General features: G+C 36.1%; 1 protein-coding gene across 1 annotated transcript in view; it reads right to left on the bottom strand.

Annotated features, from left to right (window-relative positions):
• The window catches only part of LOC150106196 (uncharacterized), a 79,865-nt gene extending 54,776 nt beyond the window's left edge, over positions 1-25,089 (bottom strand). The window contains exons 1-6 of the mRNA XM_090392952.1: positions 24,981-25,089; positions 19,487-19,613; positions 14,296-14,510; positions 9,515-9,691; positions 7,712-8,086; positions 3,261-3,427 (exon numbers count right to left, since the gene is read on the bottom strand). Coding sequence (XP_090249078.1) covers positions 3,261-3,427; positions 7,712-8,086; positions 9,515-9,691; positions 14,296-14,510; positions 19,487-19,613; positions 24,981-25,089 — 1,170 coding nt within the window. The remainder of the gene's footprint in view (positions 1-3,260; positions 3,428-7,711; positions 8,087-9,514; positions 9,692-14,295; positions 14,511-19,486; positions 19,614-24,980) is intronic.
• Between the last annotated feature and the right edge of the window lie 2,612 nt (positions 25,090-27,701).

Raw genomic sequence — 27,701 nt, 5'->3', positions numbered from 1 at the left:
AAATTAATAGAAAAATAATGCACTTATTAACATAATAATAATATTTTATCACAATTTATAATTCTAATTACTAAAGTATACTTTCCTGTATAATTAATATTATGTTTAGCATACTATTATTCTTAGTTTGTTTATACAAATAAAATACAATAAAATATTTAAATATAGATTTCTTTAAGCCAAAAGAAATTGTTGAAAATTTTAAGAACATCTACTCACACAGAATTTCCATTTTATTGTAATATATTAATACTTTTATTATAATAATTATGTAATCATCGATTTTCTTATTATGGCTTTTATTGTCCGCGCGGTTGCCCGGGGAAGAAGTGTCCCAGGTTCGATTCCGTCGGAGACGTGAGAAGCTGGAGGATCTTCCTCAGCCATAGCCAAGTTAGCCGGTCTTGGACAGTAGGTTTTTCCTCCAGTTTATTCTGGGGTTTTCACAGGCAAACCGGACCCGTGAACACATAGTCACTTCCCTACTTCCTTGCTCGTAGTCACTTCCCTAGTATGGTAGCATAGCTGCCCCGACCATCCCTAAGGATGAAAAGGAAAATCATTCCATTCCTTTTATTAATAATTATTATTAATTATATTACGTTAATTGTAATTATGTTCGCAATGTGACTGCACTGTTTCAACCACCGCTTCTGTGGGCTTTTCAGCTGAAGGTGAGTTAGTCTGTCTCATTCAGAGGTAGAAGAATTTTCCCTTCCGAAACTCGGGTTTTTTTCATTTCACAAGACAGGCAGCTTGTCAGAAGAACACACGCAATTAACAGACAGAATACGCTGTCTGTTAATTGCGTGTCTCATAGTCTTAGTGGCTTCATGTCTCATTTTCCATATTATAAAATGTTTGTTGAGCGGTGCTTGCCGGCGAGACGAACAGAATGGACGTCACTGACCTGCTCCTGTAGAGTTGATTCGATTGTATGAAATTAGATTAGATTTTTTAATCTTAGCTAACAGAAACAAAATATCTGAAGATCAGAAATAATAATCCCGAAAATTGAATATTTGGTTAGAAATAAATGGAAGTGGAATATTCTTGGCAAGTAGTGTTCATAAGTGAGCTGAAAATCTAAGTATTCCTAGTTTTGAATTCGTTATAACGAATGCGCATTTCACTTCATTTTGTTCTTTTATTTGAAAAAGATAGAATAACCAGACGATTTTTAATTATCAAGACTGAATAGTGAAGCAAGTTTTAGATTGTAATAATTAAGAGTCTTTTCAACATACTTGAATCTTATTTTAAATGAAATTTTAATCGAGAGTTTTTCCGAAAGTAATTACTTTAAATTTAACACTGCAATACTTTGTATCTTGTTTGCTTTTAAACTTCAAGAAGTAAATTACATTAATATTTTAACGGTATTTAAATAGATATGATGTGTGGAAAATTTATATTTACTTGCTTGACGCTAATTTCTAAATAACGGTTCAAGAGTAATCGAGCAGTGTTCTCGGTAGCTTAAAAACAGTTCAACCGAATAAAAAGGTGAATATTTGTTTCACGTATTGCATGTTGAACACTTCAATTCACAGATGACTGTTCTCGTAAAGAGTAAACAAACAAAAAAAAAAAAACGCTTCCGGTGGGACTAGAAGAAGAGGCTTACATATTTTTAAAATGATTACTATGTAAAATGTTTCTACTTGCTTCGACATCTAGAGCCTACGAGATAAAGGTCCAATTCAGACAGATGTTCGTAAGTACTCTGCTCTCGAAAGAAATTCTAATTAGGATTTGAAAGCCTAAAATACAGGTTAGAAGTAACAATTTCCAGAAGGGAAGGCAGAAGATTCGGTCTTGGATTAGAAAGAGGAAGACAACAGTTGGTAAGCATTCGTCAGCAGAGTGAAAGATGCCTTGCTATGGTTAGACATATGGAAGTTCCGCGTATTGAAAGTTTGGACCAAACATACTACTTCAAACTTTCAATACGCAGAAAAGTAGTCTCTGCCAGGCAATGAAATTCATCAGCTTAAAACATTTATGCCCGCAGTGGGGTTTAAATCCAACGCCTGTTTTTTTGGGGAGCGTACACGCAAATCACGATGAACGATTTTGGATACGCTGAGTGGATAGCGGGATAACGAGACTTCATGATGCTCGGCCGGCATCATGATCATCGTGTTTCCTCAATATTGAGCTTGCGTGCACTCAGAATCATCTAATACACTTTTGGTTGTGTTTAGTATCAAATCACCGCTGTGACTTTATACAGTGACTCAAAGAAAATTTCTGCGGCGAGTCGCTAAATATTCTATTGAATAAAATCATCTGGTCTCTAGACAGGTTCTAAGTCGAATTTTGGCCACTTTTTATCATGAGGTCAAATTTGAAATATGAATCTGATTAATTAAAAAAAAATTGAAGAGCATTTTGAAAATTGCGAAAACCTCCACAAAGCATCTTTCGTATGCACAAACACTTCTACAGATCGCATTTCAACCAATTGCGATCAAATTTCGAATTTCGAATACAGTTGTCCTCAACCAATGTAAGAGAGGTTATTCCACTGAAATGAACATAAATAGCTTACTTTTCTTGCAACTCTACAGGTCCCATCGTCAATGACCCAATTTGGAATTTATTTTTTTGCTTTGGGGGTCCCATGACAGTTAAGTTTACATTATCACTAGATTCCTATTAACAGCTTTATTCTAAATTAATCTTATCTTTGAAGTCTGCTATATTGTCATATCTCACATTTCAGTCTTCTGAGACACTGCTAACTGCATTAATCCACTCGATATTGGTCTTCCACTGAGCCTTTTTCCAGACGTCAAACTCCTGTGCTGCTAACCTTCGATTAGCTTTGCTCGTATTGTTGATTGCTAACAACGTCAAGTTCCTTCTTAGTATCTTCATTTTTGATATAATTCCACTCTCGGTGCCATCAAAACATGTACGAATCTAAATTGTTAATCATGTTAAGTCAAATTATTAAAATTATCACTTGGGATGGAAGTTGTTCGTGAAAGTATGGGCAGAGGAAAGTGTTTTTGCCACCTGAATCCATTTATGTCTACTGTCGTTCTTCCCACAAGGTCTCAGTTTATATATTTTAAAAAAAAAATGCATAAAAATTCCATTCAATGTTTGTGCTATTTTTATGTAATTTAACAGGGCTCATATTTACTCATATTCTGATCAAAGTATTCCCCACGAGGATACGCTATTTTTGAAGCAAAAATAGTCTGCCATTTTAGGTAATTCAACTACACGTAATACGTTCTGCAATTTACCTCCGCTCCAACAATTCGTCTCGCTTCTTCAAACAGCTGGTGATCGTCCCAGTGAGGATTCAACCGCGAAAGGGCACGGGCAAGTCGATTATGTTCTCGAACCCATATTGTGTGCATCACGACAAGACCAGCATTTTCATTAACTCTGACATCACCTGCAATGAAACAAAATTATTCAAGTAAAAGTGATACTGGGAAGAAAAAAAATTCAAAAAGTTGAAATCTGATTAAATCCAAAATGGGATGACAAATATTTCATTCTAATTAGTACGTTTGTCACACTGAAACCTTTAAAATTCAAAACAATAATTTCCTTATGAGGCGATTTTCCTGCCATATATCAGAAAAAGGAAAATAATAATTGAGCGATGCACTTAAACTGCTGCGCGAAAGAAGACAAATTCGGTTCTCTTTTTCCCCCCCACTATAATGGACCTTTTTTTTAGCGAAAGATGACAAAGCTTCACGTTAGCAAACTGATCAACTAAAAATCAATTTAAGATGAAGAAGCTATTGGTACGAAAGAATTTAATAAAAATAACTACTTTGAATTGTTTATAATAAAACTATTATCCTCATCATTCTCAATTCCTGATCTCGTAAAGGGCTATACAGGATGTTCGATAATTTTTCTTCAGGTTGGTGTGTTCTCTGTCAAGACTCCCAATATTGTCAGACTTTAGATATCGCTCTTCTAAAATTCAGGACTTCTAAGTGCATCAGTCTTGTTCCTTCGCCTTGCCTTTTTCCTGCTCTCAAGAACCTGTTTTGCTAAGCTTACTTCTTTTCCGATTTGTTGAGGTGACCGTACCACCTGAGATTAACTCTGTTCACACATTCTTCAATACTAACAATGTCAAATTCCTTCAGAATATATTTATTTTCTTTATGTTTTTGACACTGATTCCATCCATTTCCCCTAATTTTTCTCGGAATTCTTATGTCTGTGGCTGGTCAGCTCTTTCATTTCTAACCCAGTTCTCAGATCCATAATTCTAAACTGGTTTGAGCACCATCTTCTATACTGCTAGTTTAGTGTGTTGGCTGCCTTTTCTCTTTCTTATTCCATATAAATTTATTCAACTTGCTCAACTCCACTTTGTTTATTCTCTGTCTATGTCAATATTTAATTTTCCATCTTCACTAAAATGGTGCCTAAATAACTAAAATATTTGTTTTACTTGATATCTTGTGGATGTAGTTGATGTTTTCAATATATCTTCCTATTTTCATTGCCTCTTTCTTTTTATCGCTGATTTTCATACAAAATTTGTAACAACAGTTATTCAGTTTAGTTAAGGGATCTTGCAGACTCGTACCTGATTGATGTAAGAGTATAAAAACATCACATTACTAAAATAAATGTTCTAAATCCAGATATAGGATAGAGCCAAGAACAGGATAAGATAATCTGTTTTTATAATTATCTGTCTAACCCTTGATGAATATATATCTGTGTTCACGCTCCTCCTCCCCCTGTTTCTTTTTTCTTACGAGAATCTATTTTCTTCCTGTTAAACGTAGGAAAGATTCTCTCTAGAGTCTATTTTCTACGTTTAATAAATTGAAGTGACCCCAAAATTACCTGTTGTTGAGTCGATACGAAATCCTGAGACTGTTTAGAGTCAGTGTTTACAGTCGCTATTCAGAGTCAGTTGGTAAATAAATGTAGATATTACTGGAGAGTCTTAAAATTACACAGAAAAGTGACCGATAAACTGCTAAATGCATGGTCTTGTAGTCACTGATGCATAACGGTTGCCTTATTATTATTATTACTTTTTTTTTAAAGTACCTTTTGGAGCTTTATCCTGTTTACTTTATTTCTATAATGGAAGTTGTTTTATTTTCTTCAGAATACAGAAAACGTAACTGGTCGAAAAGATAATCAATGATTAATATTCAATATGAATAATATTCCCTTTCTAGAACGTCTACGTCTAAAATGTCATTTTGTTTATTGTAGTTCCAGACTTTTAGCTTCATATACAAATGGTATCGTTAGGATTTAAATCACTGTTTGTAGGCAACAAAAAGTAGAAAGGAATGATTATATGCAAAGATCACTTCTGAAACTCCGTTATTCTGCTATAATTCAAGTGTATCCCGAAGAAGACTAAGAATCTAGATAAGATAATCATGATAATAAAAGTAAAATTTTTATGAAGCCAATTTGGAACAGTAATTACAGAAATAATGGATATTAAAATCCATTTTGTATTTCTTGGCAATATAACTGAATTTGAAATTTAAAAGTTTTCAAAATTCACCGGAAAATACAACCTTCGGCTGGTTCCATGAAAATTCATCGAAAAACAATTAATCGGAAAAACGTTCATCGAACGACAATTCAACAATTCACAAAAGTTTAACTAAAATTTCATTAAATTAATCGAGCCAAAGCGGAATTGCTAAGATCATTTCAAAAAACTTATTTTCGAAAATGTGATGATAAAAGTGATCCATTTAGAACAAAAACTGAACCGTGCAGACAGCTTCTTGTACCCACAACTTCTACTCATTCCGCTAAGTCGGAGAGCCGTTGTAATGCATTACAACGTTGTAATGCATTACGTAATGCAAACAAAGAAATCACGTTGGACACGTGATTTCTTTGATTTCCCCGAATATAGCTGAACTGAAAACTGGAACGGTTCAACATTTTCTTGTAAAAGTTTCAAACAGCGAATCTGAGTCAAATTCATCCCATAATAATTGCTGTATTGAAGTCGCATATTACTATTAGCAACAATAATAATAATGATGGAGCCTGCGTAGTTCAGTCGGTAAAAACGAAGCCGTTTAGTTAGAAAGACTGGGTAGTTGGAATCCCATTTACGACGGCATAATTTTTATTAGTCCTGTTCAGATAAAGGTAAGTTAGCAGACATAATACGGAGATAGCTTTTCCTCCCGGAAACAGGCAAATCAGTCCCATGAACAGTTATCGGACAAGAAAGACAATAAGAAACCCTATTGTTCTACAATTATTCCCCATTAAAGTAGCATTGCTTTCTCATTCTGCACGGTTCAGTATTTGTTCCAAATCTTTTTTGGATTCAGAAAATTTGAAAATTTTGGATCAACTTTATCATAACATTTTCTAAAAGTTTAAATTTTCGGTGAATTGTTTTTTCTATGAATTGCATTTTCGACGAATTGTTCATTCGATTAATTTTCGATGAATTCTCCGGATACCGCGTATGGGGTCCGGTTTGCGAGATGAAAAGCCCGAGTTTCCGGGAATCAAATGAGAAAGGATAACTTACTTTCACCTTGAAGAGGACATAAAAATTCTTCACATGATTCGAACTCAGGTCTTTCGAATTAAAGGGCTTCGTTTATACCGACTGGACTACAGAAGCTCCATGATTATTAGCAGTAATAGTAGTATTAGTAAGTGAAGTCCGCGCACCCACACACCAGTTATATGGTATGAATTTTACTCTGATTTGGTATTTAAACGTTTTACAAAAATTTGTCGAACCGCTCCAATTTTCATTTCAACTTCATTAAGGGGCTACAAAGGAACAACATGTCGACATTTAATATTGTAATAACTCTCTGACTTAGCAGAATACTTGCAAACATCTGAATTTGTAAAACGTACAAGAAATCTGTGGAATTCGGTTTTAGTTTCCAGGATTACTTTTATTAGAAAATTTCGTAAAGACGTTTCGAAATGATATTAATAATTCCGCTCTCGCTGGATGAAGTTTAGTGAAATTTTATGGTTGTGATCTCTATTAAAATTTGTTAGTTTCGATTTAAATCTGATCATTGTTGTTGTGAAAAAAATAGTTACAACGAACTTTTTTTGTCTAGAGATAAATCACTATCTACACAGTGAAGTACGCTTACGGAATAATGTTGCAAACACTACGAAATAATTATGACATCTCAGTGAACGTTCATCTGCATTTGTTGTCTACATCTTGGGTGAAGTTAGGTATTCTTACCGAACACTTTAAAGCAACGATAGTTTAGCAATACTTTAAAGAAAATTCATCTTTCGATGAATTATGAAAGGTCCTCGTCCTAGAGAGGATATCGAACCCAGGTGTTTCCAACCAAAGGGCATGTCGTAATTCTTCGGACTGCGCTAAGAAAGATTCTCGAAATGGAGTTAAAAATACTTTAAATGTTAAACGAAATTAATATTTAGGAAGAATGTTTTATGGTATTCCTTGAATTCGCTAAAATTAAGCAAACATAAATCCTTTTTATCGAACTCTGTGCCTCAGAGTGAAATCGGAAAAATACCGAAGGTACTGCGACATTCAGCATAATATCATCATATTAGCAATCGCAATGAGAAGATTAAATGGGGGTTGTAGAATATTTGATTCCGGAGACACGGATATGTTTTATTAATTAAATTATCCATCTTCGCCACTAGTCAAGTCAATCTTGTACTTACCCAGAGAAGAAATATTTCTTAACTAACTTACCTGATAAGAAACATCGTGTTCGGCCTGAGCTCCTGCAGTCTGGTGATTCGTTTTCCGGAGGCAATAACTCCCTACCGGCGTGGGTTTTTTGAGTTTTCATTTCACCGGACTTGAAGGTTCTCAGCAGGTCGGCTTCCTGAACAGACGAGCCGTAAAGAACAGATCCGTCCAAGTATGACGTCACTTGGTTGATTTGTTCCCTTGGTCCGAGAGTGCAGCCTATTCTGGGAGTGGTGCATGATCTCGTGTATTCGAGACAGTTTTTACTACGATGGCCGAACACGGGATCGGATTTGGGAACTCGAATAGGGTAGCATTCCGGATGGAACTGATTCACTTCAACGCCACAGCATTTGATTCTGCTGCCTTGGAAACCTGAACGAGAGAAACGGACACTCAGTAAACAACATTCATTAGCTTATTTTAGGAGACCAACAAACTAATGGGCTTACTGCAAGTTTTATGAAATTTAGGCAGGTATTTCTACATTACATACGCAGAAAGAATGAGTGGTGTCTGCTGACCAAACATATTTGTATAAAGAAAACGACTTAGACTTTGCAGGAAAACTTAGTTGGATCTCTCCTCTTCAGTTGGTATCGAAGTCCTTTGGTTGGAAAGAAATTAATAGAAATAATACACTGGCCACGTGGCCTTAGTTGATTCAATGGAAAATTCAAAATAACATCACTTCTAGCAGGGTATAGTGGTAGATGGCGTTGGTGTAGATGATGTAGTAGAGTGGTGGAGAGTTGTAGAGTAGGTGCCCTCCCTCGATGAGTCTTTGAACTCCCTGAGGTGTTACGTAATAATAATAATAATCGTATGTGCTAATATTTTGATTTTATGGAGGGGTTTTTGTGGTTATTTCAGGACCACACTTTCAGTCGCAAAGTTTTCTTTCTATTTCTTTAACTTTGCGGTCGCTCGAGGCCACTGCTGACAAAAAAAAAAAAAAAACTGCAAAACTGCACAATAACCGAAATTATTGGAAATGAACATCGAAACTTAAAATGTCTTTTTTTTTTTCTCTCTCTCTCTTCTAACATGGTAATGTACCCCGAAAAATTAATTAGTAGAGAATGATGGTTAGCAACAAATTGACTACTTCCGGCAAAGAAATGGTCAGTTTCTTAGTTTCTTGACTTGATGGACAACGGCGTTGTTATCGAAGACGACTCCGTCTTCAACGGAATTTTTATTTTTTCAGTCAGCGGTAGTCCGTTTCGGAATAGATTGAAACTTTTGTGTATTCATCTCTTACTCTGGTTCCACAATGTTTGCGGAAGAGAAACAAATTTCATTCAGCGACCCATCCGCCTTCTGACACTGAACAGAAGTCTAAGTCGTATGCTTTTGACATTACCAGTGAAATATCAAGAACACCCTCAAGTGCAGAAGGGATCTCAGTGCTGAAGTGGATCCATTGATTATTCTCATGGAGTCGACCAGAGCTTGTTGCTAGGGGCCAAATACAATTTTCTGTTTCGACGAGTTTGTGGTCAACATCAAAACTTAATTCCTCGCTATTTACAAAGTTATTTTGCTGACTGATTCATGCACTATTTATTCGTGGCGTTAGATTTATAAGAAAATACACGCAGTTTACGCAGACATAAATTTGGCATAGGACTGACCTGCTTATCCTAATATTATTTAGGAAAGCCACTCTTGGCAGGCTGTGGACCTTAAGAGTCTGTAAAGCACAGCGTTAAATGTGGATTATAACATCATTTCAAGTGCTCTAACATCGTTTAAAGAGAAAATAAATATTTAAAATAGCAAAACGTTTGAGATACTTACCTGCTGACTGAGCAATATGAGCAATGTCGTGATAAATGAATTCTCCGAAGATCGCCAGGATGAAAGTAACGTGAGTATGAGGCCGATCATTGTCGGTGTGGATTGCCATGCTGACTTCTCGTGAACTTGGCAAGAATCCTCCTCCTCCTCCCTGAGCTTCTCGCGGAGTACTGACCCCTGTGGATACAGAGAAGGTTATTTTATATTAAATCAAGTATTACAGGGTGTCCCAAAATTCACGCAAGATTTAAATTTAGCGCCATTTGTGCGGTAAAGTGTTGCCAACGAGAAAAAAAGACAGCGTGACAGCTGACAGTTCAGGGTTATTAAAAATGATCACACACACACACAGCGAAGAGAGTTCGTTGAATGGATTATGGAACAACAAGTGGATGCTTATTTTTCGAATAAAATCATCTTCAGCGATGAGGCTCATTTTCATCTTGATGGTTTCGTTAATCGACAAAATTGTCGCATTTGGGGTTCAGAAATTCCACGAGTGATTGTTGAGAAACAAATGCATCCACAACGTGTTACTGTTTGGTGCGGATTTTGGGCTGGAGGCATCGTCGGTCCATTCTTCTTCGAAAATGCGGCTGGTAAGGCAATAACAGTTAATGGTGCTCGCTATCGCGACATGATAATCCAGATTTTTGTGCCTAAATTGCAAGATATGGATGTGGACGACATGTGGTTTCAACAAGACGGTGCCACATGCCATACAGCCGGAGAAACAATTCATGAGTCATTTCCTGGTCGTGTAATTTCCCGTTTTGGTGATCAGAATTGGCCGCCCAGATCATGTGACTTAACGCCGTTGGACTTTTTGTTTGGGGTTTTTTGAAGTCTAAGGGTTTATGCCAACAAGCCTACGACCACCCACGCCTCGAAGGAGGAAATTGAGCGCTGTATCAACGAAATTCAGCCACATTTATGCAAAACGGTCATGGAAAATTTCGACAAAAGAGTGCGTATGTGCCAGCAAAGCCGTGAAGGCCATTTACCCGATATGCTATTCCATGCATAACCCTATACTGTATACTTTATGAATCGATAAGAAATTACAATTTTTAATTAAAAACCTGTGTTTTCTATCAAAATTACTTCTTGCGTGAATTTTGGGACACCCTGTAGAATGACCGATGAATTTATTAAGAAACGCAACTTCCGACGCGTTTGGATTCTATTAGAGAAAAAAAAGTTTGACGTTCTGATTGCAGTTGTTTTAAAGTACGTTCATTTCAATAGGAAATACTGAAATAATTTCAAGTACAACATTAGCGTGTTAAAATACACCATTTCTTGAAAATTTTCCTTCATGAAAGGTGAAAAAGCATCAACAGAATGAACTCTAACATTTCCTCTTAATATGGTTCAGCAATAGTTTACAACTCTACGGTGAATACTAATATGAATGAAGCTTGCGCGTTTTCAAATACTTTCTCCAGTAGTTTAAGTTCTAAGTCGATAAAAGTAACATTCGACATTCTATTTACAGTATGAAATCATTTTAAAACTGAAATAAGCCGATGAAGTTCAGATTTACTACATACTGTTTTACTGTCTTCTTGAGATGAACATCGGAATACACATTTATTTCATTTATTCTAATTTTATTACACTTGTTTTAATTTATTTGTATCGGTCGCCTGGTAATCCGAGTGGATAGTCCTCCACTCATCAATAAACAGGCCGAGTTTTCGCATCTCACTACGGATATGAATGCGTGTTCCGGATGCATGGATGAATTTCATTACCTGATGCAGGACCATTTTTGTTCACGAAACCTAAAGTGGCTTGAAAGAATGCCATCTTGAGTATCGGATTAGGATGTCTAGATTGTTTCACTCTTGTCGTTCGTCCCACCCACAGTTCTAATGAACGATATATTTACATCGTGGATGGGATGCACTTAAAAAATAACCCATCCTAAAATGGGAGGGAAAGGATACCATAGAATGCTATTTAATTTAGATAAAAAAAATAAGTACATAATACTAATGTAGCTAAAGTATAAGAAAATTAAACATCGTAAAAAGAAAGGCTCGTCTTAATAAGACTATTCTTTTTAGTCTTCAACAGAAACCATATAACTGGTTTGTGAAGTACCGCAAATCACTTGAGTAGGGTCCTCACTACTTTGAGATTTGAATTTGGAGTGCTAGAGGAAAGATTCAATCTTTTCGTCCAGAACTCACTATTGTAGTACCGTAATGTGAAAACCGTAATCTCATGAGTGATTTCGATTAACGACGATGAAACTACGAACTGACACGTGTCACAAGAGTTGTCTCACTCCTGTTTGTCTGTTTTGTGAAAAGGGACCCTGTAATCCCATTTCATAACCGAAAATTGGTTTTTATTTCAATTTTCTGTACGTATTTGTTTTTCTTATTAGTGTAGCGTCAGATTTTAAGTTGATAGTAGAAGAGATTAACGAGAGAATCTTTAGTGGAATGTCATCAGTTATTTAAACAAATATACCGTTATTCCGAAACACAACATCGTGTCGATTTTATTCGCTCCAACAACAAATAAAGGAATAACTTTATAAAGAATATTGATCATAAACTATCAAGCACGCACATGATGCTGTGGGAAGAACTTGCAACACGATAATAAGAGAGTGAATCTGTAGAATGGCATAGTTGGTCAGGCGGATAGTATCTCCGCCCACCAGGGTGAGTTGGAATCTCCAGTTGGTCTTTAGGGACAGATGATTTTCTTCTCAATGGTGTATTTTTAATTTTATATGTGATTCTCGCTAATGAAACGTTATAAGCCTACAGTACATTAGTACCATGAGTGGGCGACGTTTTTTCTATTCTTTAATTATTTTTTTATATTTTTATTTATTTTTTACATGGTTAGGAAATCCCGCTCTAGAGACCAAACATGAACTTTTTTTATAAGCCACTTCGATCATTCAAAATAAGCAGGGCGGTGGTCTCACACCGGGAGGTGAATTTCATCTCTTACCTAAGCGTGGGACAACCCCACTGTTTACTAGAGGTCGAAATTGGTTTGAAATTTCATTTTAATCTTCAGAGTAAAGATTCCGTATTGTCTAAACTTTAGCCCCTCAGGCCTCATGAATATGATATGTTAAAAAAAAAAATCTTTCTGTGAATATCAGACAGAAAAAAGAAATGTTCACATTAGGAAAGAAACAAAGCGTGAAAGAGTATTTACAGTAACCATTCCTTTTGGATCATTAAAATGCGCATATAACTGTGTCTCCTCCCCCCCCCCCTCTTTGTAATGAATATGAATCACTAGAAAGATTTGTTGCGTGCAATTTATATCCCCCTTCGGATGAGAATTGTTACGAGTACAATCTAATAAGACATCGCCAGGAAAGAATGAAGAACTCAGTTCACAGGATCATGGACGAAACCATTTAAATGGGGTGATCCATAACAAAAAGAGGCACAGAAGACAAGACTCAAAGAGCAAAAGCCACAGACTTCCGAATCCGCAATCGATGATGCGATGTGGTCAGAAAGGATTTCAGTAACTGCAGTTCAGGAAATTCATTTGGAATCATCAGACCAGATGAAATACTCGTTCTTCGACCGGTAAGAGATTGGAATAATATGGACCAATTAATAAAAATATTTCGATTGCATGGTCCATTCAGCCGGTTGTGAGTGATGCGCGAATAAAATTACATCATTTGAATTATTCAAATTAAGTGAATATGGCCGACATTATTTCATAGTCGAATATAGAAACGACAAGAGTTTCATTCCGAATATAGAGACTATAAAAGTTTCGGCGGATACAAGTATTCTATCACTGTCCTTAGTATTTTCCCATAATTTAAAGCACATCTCCTAGGAGATGTATGATGTTATGCATTATGGGGGAAGGTCACTACTCAGACCGGTTTCGAACTTTTACATTATTGGAAAATACTAAGGACAGTGATCGGATCTTGCTCCACCTTTACTAAGAGTTGCCCATCATTAAAGGGTACGCTTGTATCCGCCGAAACTTTTATAGCCTCTATATTCGGAATGAAACTCTTGTCGTTTCTATAATCGGCTATGAAATAATGTTGGATTCAATATTCACTTAATTTGAATACTTTTGCATTGCCGAAGTGAAGCCTTTTGGCTCTCTTTTTCAGTACATCATTTGAAGTTTATTTATACAGCCTGCGCATACTTCGTTGCTAGATGTCACAAGTATTTATCGTAAACAAGCTGAAAAACAAACCCGCATTTTTTGATGAATATATCTTTTTTGTGAATAAATCGTAATTTTTTAATAAACTGACCTTTACCAGAAAATTTGCAAGAAATGTTGAAGGGTTCGTTTATGCCAAATGGATGAGCGCCAAAAACAAAACTTGTGGTTCGATATTCCGATCGAACAAGCGTACTCACTCTCGTTTAGTTGGTTGTGGAGACGTTTCATCTAATAACGATTTTATTTACTCTGGAAATTTCATCAGGGAGAGAGAGAGAAGGGGAGGGGCTTAACTTCAATGCAGAGGTTTGTTATGATGGAGATATTTTGAGTTACTGCACAGAAGAAAAAATTCCTATTTGAGTGAAAATGCCTTGGGTTATCTGAAAAAAAAATTCGATTTCATTTGCTTCATTTCTATTTTAAATGAAACTGTTTCCGTCTCACTGTACAATATTATTGGAGAGTGCTTGTGAATTACATAAACATACGAGAAATATCGCTGACAATAATTATAACGTGCGCACTGAAATGCAGTATTTTCCTTAAACACTATACTGGTAAGAAAAGTTGTCATCACTACTAACCGTCGGCATAATCTGGGGCTAGAAATCGGACGTAACGCGTGTTGGCATTTCCCCAGCTCGGGTTTTGAACATTATTGCAGTAACCACTAAACGCTCTGTACTTCCGTGGCTGGCATGGGAAATCCACTTCTAGAGGACACGCTTTGCTGAGTTCGGTGTCTCGGATGTCGGCAGTAGGCAGTCCGTAGGCGATTTGGTCTTTACTCAGGCGATATCTGCAACAAGATATTATGTAAATTGTTTAACGGCATCGAGTTCACATTCTAAATAAATAAATGAAACTAACAGTGGTGACGTTTAGGATAAGAAAAATTAATAAGATTGAAAACGAGTACTTGCAGAAAAACATTCGTGTAAAAGTGCTGTATTTGTATACACGGCTCAACTGGAAAATGAGAAAATTAAACCCACGCATAAATGTTTTAGACGACCTAAGGAATTACCTCAAGTCCTCTCTACAAATTAAAAAGCAGAGAGGACTTTAATGCACGTACAACCATCGATACCTCCAAAAATATCCTTAAAGTAAGGACATATTTTAAAGGTTAGCCATAGATATTATAAGGACATTTTAGGGATGAAATTTTTAGGGGTTATTTATATACGGTATAACGAGTATTTAGAGGTTAGCCATACATAAGAACATTTTAGAATTATCCATAATTTTGAAATTATGGATAACTTCTTAAATGAAATTATGAAACTCACTGGATTTTCAAGAACCATCATCAGAAGATGAAAATGGGAATATGGTTGCTTGGAATTCTGGCAGAGCAGCTAAACGCATGACCAATGTACATCTTAGTTCAGTGTGTTATTAAGCCGGTTGGTTCGTTTTGAGGAGATAAAAATCTGAATTTAAGTGGGTGAACCCTTTAATGTTTGTATGCGTTGGGATGACTCTCACTTTCAGACATTCAGATTCCTCTTGTCTTAGATGAGATTCGGAAGGACTGAATGTGGTCTAAATGATGTCACATTGTCTTATCAAACGCGTTACCATAGAGTCCCATTTCTGTAGAGAAAATGTCACACACAAAAAATACTGTGACTGAGAGATCATCACAGAGTAATTAAAGAAAAATGTAAGACTGGATCTCTGTGCAGTATTAAATTATACCTTGAAACAAAAGCAGAGATTAGTCTCTATTGACTAGAACTACTCCTAAATCACTCATTTGAGAAGGATATCGGAAATGAAGAGAATTCAGTGGTCTCATCAGTGTTGTAATTGGAGTGTTTGATAGCGTCTCGTATCTTAGCGACATCCGAAACTATGAATATGTTATTCTGTAATATAGGCAAGATGGAGGATAAGATTAAGGGGTGGATTTATAGTACTGATTAGTAACGATTAAGATTAGATATGGAAATTTCCACAAATTTCGGTTGTGTTATTGAATTTGTCTAGTATGGAGTTAAATTTAATTGAAGTTTATGGGCGACGATCAGGATTACGGTAAAAAAGTTTGAAACTTAACACGGACAAACAAAAGTGAATAAGACAAGGGTGTGTCTTTTCAAGGAGATTATAGAGGTTCATGGAAATAGTTAAGAAAAAATATTTCATGCATTAGATGCTATTAATAAATGACTCTCTATGAACAACAATACTTTATGATTAAAAGCATCTAATGCAATTTCATGCATTAGATGCTATTAATAAATGACTCTCTATGTAAGTAGATAACGAAAAAAGAATCTTTGGCCAACTGTGTATGAGGGAGTTTCACTCAGCTATGAAAGATAGAAGAAAAGTCTATAAAACTATCGAACGCATAAAAGTTATTAAAACGCTTTGAACAGGGGTGCAAAAATGTTGTTTTGTACATTTCTGTTAGTTTCACAAATCAATTGAAATGTACAAATTAAATCAAGAAACAGACATTGATGAAGCTACGTTTTACAGGGAAACATATGCCAATAACTGAAAACGAACTTCAGGTAAAAATCTGCAAAATGGAAATTGGTCAGTCTTCCTAAGAACGTAATAAGTCATAGCAAGAGAGCTTCCATAGCTCAGTCGGTATAGACGAAGCCTTTGATCGGAAAGACCTGGGTTCGATTCCCGTCCATAACTTGAGGAACCTTTATCTGATCTCTTTCGACTAAAGGTGAGTTAGTCGGTCTCATACAAGAGGTAGAGATTTTACCCCGGAAACTCGGGTTTTTCGTTCCTCAGAACAGACAAACCGGCCCCGTGAACACACACGGATCTACAGTCATAAAAAATATAAATACTTAATTCCTACTCAGGAGGGCTCAGCTCTTCCTCCCCAAAGGAAGAACGGGGGGAACCTCATACGATTATTATGGGAAGCAAAGAAAGATAGTTAAACCGTAGAGAGAGGATCATTATAATCGGAGGAAAGTTTGCATTCCATCGAAAAGTGAAAAGGGGAACCACTGGCCTGATTCATCACCAACGATAGGAAAAAAAATGTGGATTCTGTCGGTGAAGGGCAACTTGCAAGAGCTGTCCACTCTGCTAAGTAGTCTGGCATATATTCGAAAGTTATTTTTTTTTTTTAACCACTTGCTGGCAGAAAGGTGCTTAACAAATTATAAAACTATTTCAAGACAACGAAGTGAAAACAAGCAACTTTTTTATACCATCCCGCCAAATCAGAAAGAGAGAGAAAGAATATTGATCTGTCCGATGAGCAATACTTTTTGTGTCGGAGTCTGTTAAAACTGTCTTGTTGAAGTGCTCTATTCCATAACGAACGTAATTTTTGTAGTCCCTTTCTCGATTAACTTAAGTTTTCTCGTAAATAGCTTTAATTTCCTAGAATCCTAAAAGAATGGAAAACAACTGTCTAAGATGGAATTAAACTAACAAATAATAAACAGCTAAATACAATACTTTATGCAAACGATCAACTACTCATTTCAAACTCAGAAGATAAACTCCAAATTGCAACTAACCACCTAAATGAAATAACAAAAAAATATAAAAATGAAAATCTCTGAAACAAAAGCTATGGCAATGTGTGGAAACCCCATTCGAAAAGTCAGAATTATGCTTAAGAATAAAATAATGGAACAAGTTAAAGAATTCAAATACTTGGGAATATAATCTCGCAATACAATACTGATTCACAACTTGAAGCAAGACTACAAATTTACAATAGAATGAATGGCATAATTAAAAGAAATTTTGGAAAACAAATGACTAAAGAAACTCAATTAAGATTACATAACATGACCTCTAAACCATCTCTCAAATTTGGAAGTGAAACCTGGATTCTAAAACAAAGAAACAGACAAAGATTGGAAGTAGCACAGATGAAGTTTCTAAGACATATCCTGGGACTCACTAGATTAGATAAAAAGAAAAACGCAGAAATAAGAGAACGATTAGATACAAAGAGCATCGTACAAGAAATAGAAGAATATCAGCAAAATTGGCTACACCACATGGAAAAGATGAATAACAATAGGAGTCCCAAACTAGCATATAAATATAAGCCTACAGGAAGAAGAGACTGCGGACGTCCAAGACTAAGATGGAAAGACCAACTTCATCTGCAGAGCAGGGACAGGACATAAAAAGCCTATACCTGAATTGCTCAGATGACGACGAGATAGCTTTAATTTCATTTGTCAAAACAGTTCGCCTTCACTCAGTTATTTGGTTTGCCTCACTCAACCATTACTTTAAAAAAAATCTTGCTATAGAACAGGATACGTATATTAATGGAATTATGAAAAAAAAGTGCTTTCTTTCCGAATTTCTCTTGTCTGCTTTTCAATGACTGAACCGTGTTATAAGTATTGCATAAATACTTCGACGTCATTCATTCCTAACGGAAAGGAGTCGCATAAAGAAAACCTCTTTGTCAGTGACGCACAGTCTCGTCTGGCCTTCCGCATTCCGACCAGCGTGTGCATCCTAAATAAGGTGCACGTAAATAGTGATGTAAATCACCGTATATATATCGCCTACCTCATCAACACTCCGGGCCGTTTGCATGTCGCACCCTCGTGGGAGGAGTTGCGCAAGAGGGTGGTGATGTGGTCATTGTACTGCGAACAAAAGAACTTCTTTTACAGCCAAAAATCAATACACTTGTGTTCGCGCGAGTAAAACAATGTGTGCAAATTAACTAAGCAATGAAATATAAAATCTTTTTAAATATAACCCCTCCCCTCCGCTTTGACAGATACTAAGAGTCGCCAACGTGCTTGTGTTGGGCTTGAGTAGCATTTCACGGCAGCAGTTGAAAATTTTACAATTTCTATTTCTCGTGAAGTAAAGTAATTTTGAGAAATATTCTTATTCTTTGTGTAAACACGAAATTTATATTATTTTATAGAAGAATAGATATTTAGGCGTCCACTTACTTATCGGACAGTTACCGCGTTATTTGCACAGCGTATTAAATGAGAGAAGAAGGGTTGGCTCACGACATATAGCTTTAAAATAATTTTTTTAATAATTCAGAATTTTTTTTCTACATATCGAATTTTATCACAATTTCGTAATTTACGTTATCAGATAATCACGGAAATGCAGATAGATGTGATCACCACAGAGTATTCTTTCCATTTTGAACTTTATGGTTAAGAACGGCGTTAATAAGAGTAGATTAGGAAGGTCGAAATTATAGACAAAGCAACTAAGGCTATAAGACCAGAGTATCACACCTTTCTCAACTGCGTGTTTGTTCCCTTTTTCTTGTTTTCAGAAATCTGCGTCTGAGGAAAGGAAAAACCGAATGCTCTCATATGAGATCGGATAACTCATATTCAGTTGAGAAACCTTTACAAGAACCCAAGTGTCTTTCTAACCGAATAAATATTTCGTTTCCTTTTCTGAATGTACTGTCTAATAGTTAACATCACTGATCCTTTCTTTTAGTGTACATTTTTTCAACCTAACATCACCAAAATGAAAAACAAATGCATGTAAGAAATTCTATCACAATAGACCTACTGTAACTCTACGAATAAAAATGGAGGAGACAATTTTTCATACTTTGATTTGACATAGTAATTATTATACAGTACATGTGGCACTTGAACATTAGTGTCGTACTGTAAATTTGTTATCTGATGATAAAAATAAAAGAATAATGTGATGCTCACACTTGTTTAAAGTTTAATTAACATTAATCTAAATAAGTTTCCATGTTATTCATAAATTTTTGGTAGATTGACTAAAGCATTCTTAAGATTTGTTACTTACGTTTGAGCAATGAGTTTTGTGGCCTCTTCTGCTATTAAAGCAACCCTCGAATAATTCTTAGCTGCCACTTTTGTCTTTGCGGAAGCGGCAGCAAACCATTCTGGAGTGCCAGGCCTCTGTATTGCACCTGCAAACAAAAGAGACGTCTTTTATTGCTTTGCGAAGACACGTACAAAGCCACAGGAGTCGGAATACTACGAACTTAAATCTGGAACTGTTCGTTAAAAGATGGCATTTATTTATTTACTTATCACACTCCATGTCTCAATTTTCACCAACATTCGCTGTTTTATAACCCCCCCCCGACAATCTCTATCCCTCAAGGCTGAGAATGAAAATCAAGTGGGGAATTTCATTTCCCCTGTGATCACAAGTAAGTTGATTCCCAAAAGGTTGCGGACAGCGAATGACTTAAATTCTTACAACTTAGATTAGCACAAAATTTAGATTCGTCAACTTCGATTAGATTAAATTTTACTCATTTAATTAAAGTTATCAAAATGGTTTGACCATGACCTCGTGTTAAAAACATTCAGGTCTAATTAATTACTTTAAGAACGTTTTGTTCGCTATGTATCTTTTAAGATTAAGTAATAACTTGTTAAGAGAGCCTGTGACAAAAAGTTAAGAGCAAACCGCAAAGAATATTGCTACTGTTAACATGACTAATTCAACTAGGATACCAGGAAGAATCCAGTTGTCGCGTGTACGTGAGGCAGTCAACTTTTTTTTATCTACTCACTGTACATACATCATAAGGACTATGACGGTAATCCCCTTATCCAGTATATATCATACGATCCCTTGAAGACAGTAACTGGTATTCTCGCGATTCTTTCGTACAGATGCCTGTAGGTCTTTCACTGATGTGAGCTCATCCGTTACTTCTTTCTGGTCCACTCTACCGTTGTTAACGATTTCGAAGGAGATATTTCTTTCATCTTAATGCTCTTCAAATCACAATAAAGACGTATATAACAGCCAGAAAACAATATATATATATAACTGCAATTTACAGCTTGAAAGTGGTCACCGCCGTTAGGGTAGAAACGTAACATTATCAGACGGACGTGATCTGAAATATTATGAACATATGGTAGTATTTTGCCATTCATTCAAGTGGGCCCAATCCATGCTCTGTAAACACAGATATTTCTACCCCACTTTCTATGCAAATGAAGCATGAAATGTCCTTCGCCTCGGAGCAAAACAATAAAAATTTGTCTTCACTTTCTTTCCCTCCCAGTCAAGTCATGTTATTATTGCAAGACTGTAAGAAAGAAATTATTTCTTATTTCCATTCAGAAACTGGGTAACAACTGACGTGCTAATTCCCTGCTGGCTGGAAAAAAAAAGCACCAGATGATACTCATTGATCAAAATTGAAACAGCCAGAGAGTTTAGTTTAAATGTGGAGCAGTTTGTAGAAATATTTCCCTTTGTGCGGACCAATTTTGTTATTTTGTGGCGACTCAAAAATGATATTGGTTTACTCGGTAACGAAAAGGCCCTTTAAGGGAGGGCAATAACCCAAGCGAGCATGCGTGAATGCGATCATATAGATTCAGAAGACGAAATGATCGTGAAAATTAGATCGTGTAAAGGACTTTCTATTTTAAGGACGTTTGATCCTAATCCTACCTGAAATGCATCCTTTTCGTCCAAACTAATAAATAAAAAACTAGTTTGTAAAATTATTAGCGATAAATCTTACCACTCTGCAGCCTCGAATGCATTTTTTTGCGAAATACCGTTGTCTGAACTAAGATCAAATGAATTTTAATAACGCCAATGACAACAGAATGTGAACAACGTAACTTTCTTAGAAATGGTAAACATTTGTTCAAAAAATAACTCGGATATTGCAGAAATAATAAAATTAAAATAAACGTAAAGATAATTCAATTTCGAGCTGGTAAGTGGTAATATTGACTTTGAAATGTAAAACTTGCATTTCACACACTTTTTTAAAGGTTTGCAGCTTTTTGGAAATTTGTCATCATCCTCATCAACAACTACTTATTTGTGCTCTCATGGGATGTAAATAATATGATTAACTTTACACCATTACTAACTTACTTCCTATCGACGAATTTCCTCCAAATCAATCTGTTATCTGTCAAGACTCCAACAGCATCAGATCTTATATCTCTCTGTCTCTTTTAAGACACATTTTACAGTATCAATCCACCTAGATCTTGGTCCTCATTTGGTTTTTTTCTATCATTCTGGCAAAGACCACTTGGTTTGCTAACCCTTCTCCCATTTGTTTAACTAATCAAACTACCCTTAGATTGCCTATCCTAACACATTCCTGAATGATATTCTGTCATTAATGCTATCTGTTCACGCTTCTGATTTTTCTCGAACTCTCACACCATCTTTCTCTAATTTTTGATCAACTGCTTTATTTCTAACTCACCAACCAAAGCAGTAAGTTCAGATTTAGTTTTAACACTGTCTTGAATCGAACTATTGTGATATTTTGGCTAATTTCTGTCATGTTCCATATAAATTTATTCATTCGATTCCTCACCATAGCAGCTTTGCTTCATATCATCTGTTGTCTATTTTCATGTTTACTTTGCACATTTGTTTCTAAAATTCGTTGCATACTTTTTCACTTGTTTGCACATTTATTTTTTAGAAATTTGGATATTTTTAAATGTATCCGTTATCTTTTATTTACAGGTTGATCTAATCACGTGAAAGATTTTTTTTGATGTTTTCTGTTAAAAATTTGAAAGAAAATAAAGCATTCCTTTTGGGTGTCAACCTTTAAAATCCCTTTTATATATAAAACACTTATCAAAAGTCCTCTGGAAAAGGAGTTGGGAATTTTGATACTGGGTTGCAGCTAACATTACAAAAAGCTGTTGCATCAAATACAACAGCTGTTACATTAAACGGGTGCTTCAGCAGCGCAATCAAACGAATTACAATCCTTTGGCCGAAGATGCAACTTGGACTTAATCCCACGTAGGAAGCGAGAAGCATTCATGAACGATGAATGTGAATTGCCAGGTATCAGAAGGTGGTGGCAGAAGTTCCCCCTCCTCTCGGAACCTCAGATTTTCCTCTTATGCAAAGCAGACAAACTGGTCAGGAGAACACACGTTATGCACTCTCACTTCTTGACCTTAGCTGCGTGGGTGTAATACTAAACAACCAAAAACTGATCCATCGTCGACTTCAAAGTAAGTTCTTATGAACTTCGGTTTTGTAAACGAGATTCATCAACGTCGTATAAGGATAAGCATTCCGAGAACTTTTATGTTGGATGACACTGAAATTTAAAAAAAAAATGCATGAATATTAATTCCATCAGAGATCTTACTCTGAGTTGATAAAGCAAGAGGAAGAATATTGTATATTTGGGCAGATGCCACGCCTTTAAATACTGAATAAGTTTGTGAGAATACAGAGTTGCGATATCTTAACATCCATTTATTAGAAAGATAAAGCTGATGCGATCATTAATAATATCATTTTCTATTCAGTCAGCATCTTCAGATCATATTGTTGATAAAAGTAGATCTTATCGTAAATTAAAAGAAAAAATAAATACAGATATCTGTCATTTAAGTAAATAAAGTAATTCTAATAATTTGTTCTTATCTGTGCACTGTATTTATCATTCTTTTTTAAAATAAATGTTGATTGCAACGTGGGTTGGGACACGACCACTGTTTTACCATAGAAGTCCATCACCAAGCATGAAATAAATGACTGCAATGTTCAAAACGTGCTGCATTTTTTTAGCCTGCGAAAACTGAGAAACCGACTTCAGAAAAATCAAGTCAAGCGAGATTAAACACTTTAGGGAACTATTTGAAAACTTTTAAAAAGATAAGCAAAATCATAGCCTTAAATGAAGTGATGAAAACATTTGCAAATCATCTCTTGACCATCTGTTCAAATATGTAAAGTCCACGCAATATGAATAAGGTAGGCTGTATTTAAATCAGAGTAAAAAGAACTTATAAAGTGTATATGCCGTTTCATTGAAGGTCCACGTACGTGTCTGAGCATGTGTGTGGGCTAGAATTCCAGGTTAAATCCTGTTACCTACTTTGGTGGAGTTCCACCAGCGTAAACAGCGCCACCTCCCACAACAGCAACACTTCTCTGGGCTGTGTGATGAACTCGGCGTAGCTGACCTAGCTCACAAGCAGAAATCGTCTTCGATGTCATAGGATGTTTCAGATAAACAGAAGTTTATTGTCACGTGATCCTTTGTGTCCTACTTTGCGAATTCTGGCAGGAAGTTGAGTATCCAACTCGTTTTTCTGGCCGGTGATGTTTACCCATGAACCTGATCTTGTTTCCCAGTATGATGCGGTCCATTTTCGGTTTGTCTGCTTATGCTTGCGGTGTTGCCGTTTTAACATTTAACTTGCTTTCAAAATGTAATGATTTTTTATGAAAATAGCCAATATTCAAATATTTATTTCCAACTGATGAACGCACGTGGAATTAAGATTAATTAATCTTAATTAATCGATCATTTTTTTGCATTTTTCGTTTTCCAAAACAGTTGTTCACACAGATAAGTACTACCAAATAAACTCATCATTTGCCTGGAATGGGCAGCCAGCAATGGAAATTTATCAGTTGGAAAATAACTCTTATAAAAGTCAATAAGACTAACATTTTGAAACTTATTTCTTCGTTCAGTGTTGCTTTGCAAATCAATTATTTCCATTTGAAATTCGTTGGGAACCCTTTCAACGTCTATATTAAAGGGTGATGAGAAAATATCAAAATTAGTTTCATTTTCGCGTGAACTGGGAACTGAATTCTTCTTGCAGTCTCTGTATTTTCTCTTCATATTTTTTCGTTTCAGGTGGATTTTCTTTTCTCAAAATTGGAAAGTGAGCCATATTATTAGATTCCAATTGCCGATTACAAATTTTTAGTTTATTTTCAAAGGCTTTTATTTTATCGATCATTTCATTAACAAGTTTGTTCTGTCCTTGAAGATTTGCATTTAATTCGTTCAAATGTTGAGTAATGTCAACGCAAAAATGCAAAGCCGCACATCCAGCCCTTGCCATTAAATTCTGGAAACGGGTTGTCTTGCATCTCCAAGAATAACTGAATTTCGCTCTTCAAATCGTACACACGCTTAAGCATTGTGCCGCGACTTAGCCATCGATCCTCGGTGTTAAAAAGGGTATCGCCACATTCGCTTTCCATATCTCTCAAAATTTCCTTAAATTCGTGATGTTTCAGTCCTCGACATCCAATAAAATTTACAATTTTATGATCGGTGGAACAGTATTCGTCTTTTTCAAAACTTTTGCCCTTAAATTTTTTTTGTACAAATTGCAGTGAGAAATAATTATTTCGATTCCTGTTAATCTATTTATGTTCTGGATAATAATCCCGACAGACCAACATTCTACTACACATGGCTCGAGCTACATCTGCGCGATCTTTACTATTGGAATATTTAATTGATTAAGAACAGTTTTCAGTTCCCTGTATTTACCTTTTCCGGTAGCAGTTCCTTTCAATGGAACTAAAGATGCAAATTCTTCGGTGATGTTTCTATTAAAACTAGACACTCTTCTTCTCAAACAGACAGCAACTTGTGCCATATCACTAACATCACAACTTTTATCCAAAGCCAGAGAAATCCATTCCAACCTAGAAATATATATCCTTGCGAATCCTCAATGCTTTGAGAAGGATCGTCAATCCTTCTTGCGATTGTAAATCTCGACAAAGCTGATTTTCGAAATTATATTTATTTATTATTATTTTTTTTAATCAGGGAAAGCGACATCTGCTACCGCCAGTAAACTCTCTTTTACTATTTCTCCATCAGAGAATGTTTTCATTCTTTTTTGTCAAAATTTGACTAACAATGTAGCTTGCACGAACTGCAATATCTGCGGTTAATGAAGCAGCTCTAAACACAGTTTGCAGTTTAATATAGAAAATAAGGGGATAAACATCCTTTGTTGTTTTATAGCCAGTAGGCGAAACTTATTCGGCATGAAACTTATAGATCGTAGTTATCGATCTTTAGTTTCGCCTACTGGCTATAAAACAACAAAGGATGTTTATCCCTTTATTTTCTATATTAAGGTGCCAGAAAACTAGCCATTTGGCTTTTCATCTTAACTAAAATATAATTACACCTTTATGGCATTCGAATAGTGAAGGTATGTAAGTTCTTTTCACTAAGCTTTGATATCTTCGGTGGTGAGATGCGGTGACTGATTCATTCAATCCAATACCCTTGGAGGGTAATGGATGGCAATGCTGTAGCCAATGAAGTTCTAACTGAGGCTCGGCTATTGCTGTTACCCTACTGCCATGATCAGAGCTTTAATAGCTCAATAACACCTTATCCCTACACTGTCCTCTACAGATAACGGGGAAGATGAAAAGCATTCTTGCTTCGCCCCTTTAAGCCAGTCCTTATAAGGACTTTGATATCTTCCAGGTCTACCTACTCACTGATGAGACCTCAAAAAAGGTTGAAACCGGTCTGGGTAGTGACCTCTCCTCATAATGTAATGACAGTATTACATCTCCTAGGAGCTGTGTGTTTTTACATTCTTCTTCTTCTTCTACGCGTTATTCCCGCTTCCCATGCAGGGTCCGCGTGTTACTTAGATGCGACTTCTTGTTAGTACTACTCCCAACCGACCCGTCGCCTGGTCTGCCGCTGGGGGGGGGGGTATTTTTTTTTTTACTGTAAAGGCGTATGTTCACGGCCGGTTTGCCTGCTTGCGGGATGAAAAAATGCCCGATAAACTGGCGGAAAAAACCCTACTGACCGCACCCAAGACCGGCTAACTTGGCTATGCCTGAGGAAGATCCTCAAATTTCTCACGTCTACAACGGGAATCGAACTTGGGACACTCCTTCCCCAGGCATATGGTTGCGAAGCGCAAAGCCACTAGGCTAACCGCGCGGTTACATTATGAGAAAATATCAAGAATAGTGAGGGAGCTTGCTCCACCTTTACTTCGAATTGCCTTCGCCGACATTTTGCAGTTGTTAAGATTTTCTTTGCAGTTGATTCACTTTGTCTTTGCGCAACTGTCCTTGCAAATTATCAAATTTTGAAGAATGTTTAGTTTTATAATGCCTCTTCATGTTATATTGCTTGAGAACAGATCTTTTTGCAACATATTAAGCAAACAGCATTGTCGTTTATGCAAGGAAAAAAATAGTCGCATGGCCATCATTCGTTAAATTGACGATTTTTGTCCTCAACTTTGCGTTTGAACCTAGATTTTGAACTCATTGATTAAACACGAGTTTCTTTTAAAAAAAATTGTAAAGACGTAATTTTTTATAAGAAAAAAAAATATTACCGTTATAAATTTATAATTTGCATAGAATTTCTGAAACTTTTGAAAGAACTTCTATCAATAAGTTTATTCAAGATATATGTTAAAGTACGACTGCTCGTGCGTGACTGTAAATGCAAAGGCGAATGGCACAATCGTGGGAACTATCGTCGCAAGCAAATATTTTTCACGTGACTTCTTAATGCGTGCTTCATATTGATAACACATTGTGCCTTTTGCTCAAATATTTACTTCAGCTAAATGAAGTGAAACGCTTCGTCCCATGAGGCAGTCTCTCGATATTTTTCTTCAAGTATATTCTCAGATTACTGGCTTTATTTCATTTAGCAGTCTATTGTCCAAGGAAATTATGAGATAAGACAACAAAAACAACATATTGTGTGATTCATCGCCAGTGGTGTAGGAATACGCCACTGGCGATGAATCACACAATGCTTTGGCATTGGGACAGTTGGAAAAAAAGCGCCATTGACAGGACCATTTTACCAATTACCGAAACTATCACAACGCACTAAAAAAAATTAAAAAAAAAAAGACGCTCTTATCAACCAGTTTGCTGAAACCTGAGTACGCTACTCTTTAATACTTTGCACCGAGGCTTTCCAGCGGTCTACTATGCAAATACGAAGTGTGATGCATTCCAGTCGAACCCGAATAAGAGTTGATGTATTTGTTTCATTTTAGATCCATCGGTGGTAATCGATATTATGGAATTTAGTACGCGATGTTCTGACACAAGTACGTAGAATGCCATGAAATCGGGCTGAAAGAATCCGCTGATGCAGGAACGTGCAACCCTTTCTAGCACTCTTCTAATAAGTTCCATTGGTTTATGTGCACTGTAAGTTCTGGCTAATTATTTCTTCGGTTTTAGCACCATA

Source organism: Typopeltis vanoorti, chromosome 5, assembly GCF_054136105.1.
Source record: "Typopeltis vanoorti isolate ZY-2024b chromosome 5, IOZ_Tvanoo_1.0, whole genome shotgun sequence".
NCBI lineage: Eukaryota > Metazoa > Arthropoda > Arachnida > Uropygi > Thelyphonidae > Typopeltis > Typopeltis vanoorti.
Note: the sequence above shows the minus strand (reverse complement) of the source record. Positions and strands in the feature narration are given on the sequence as shown.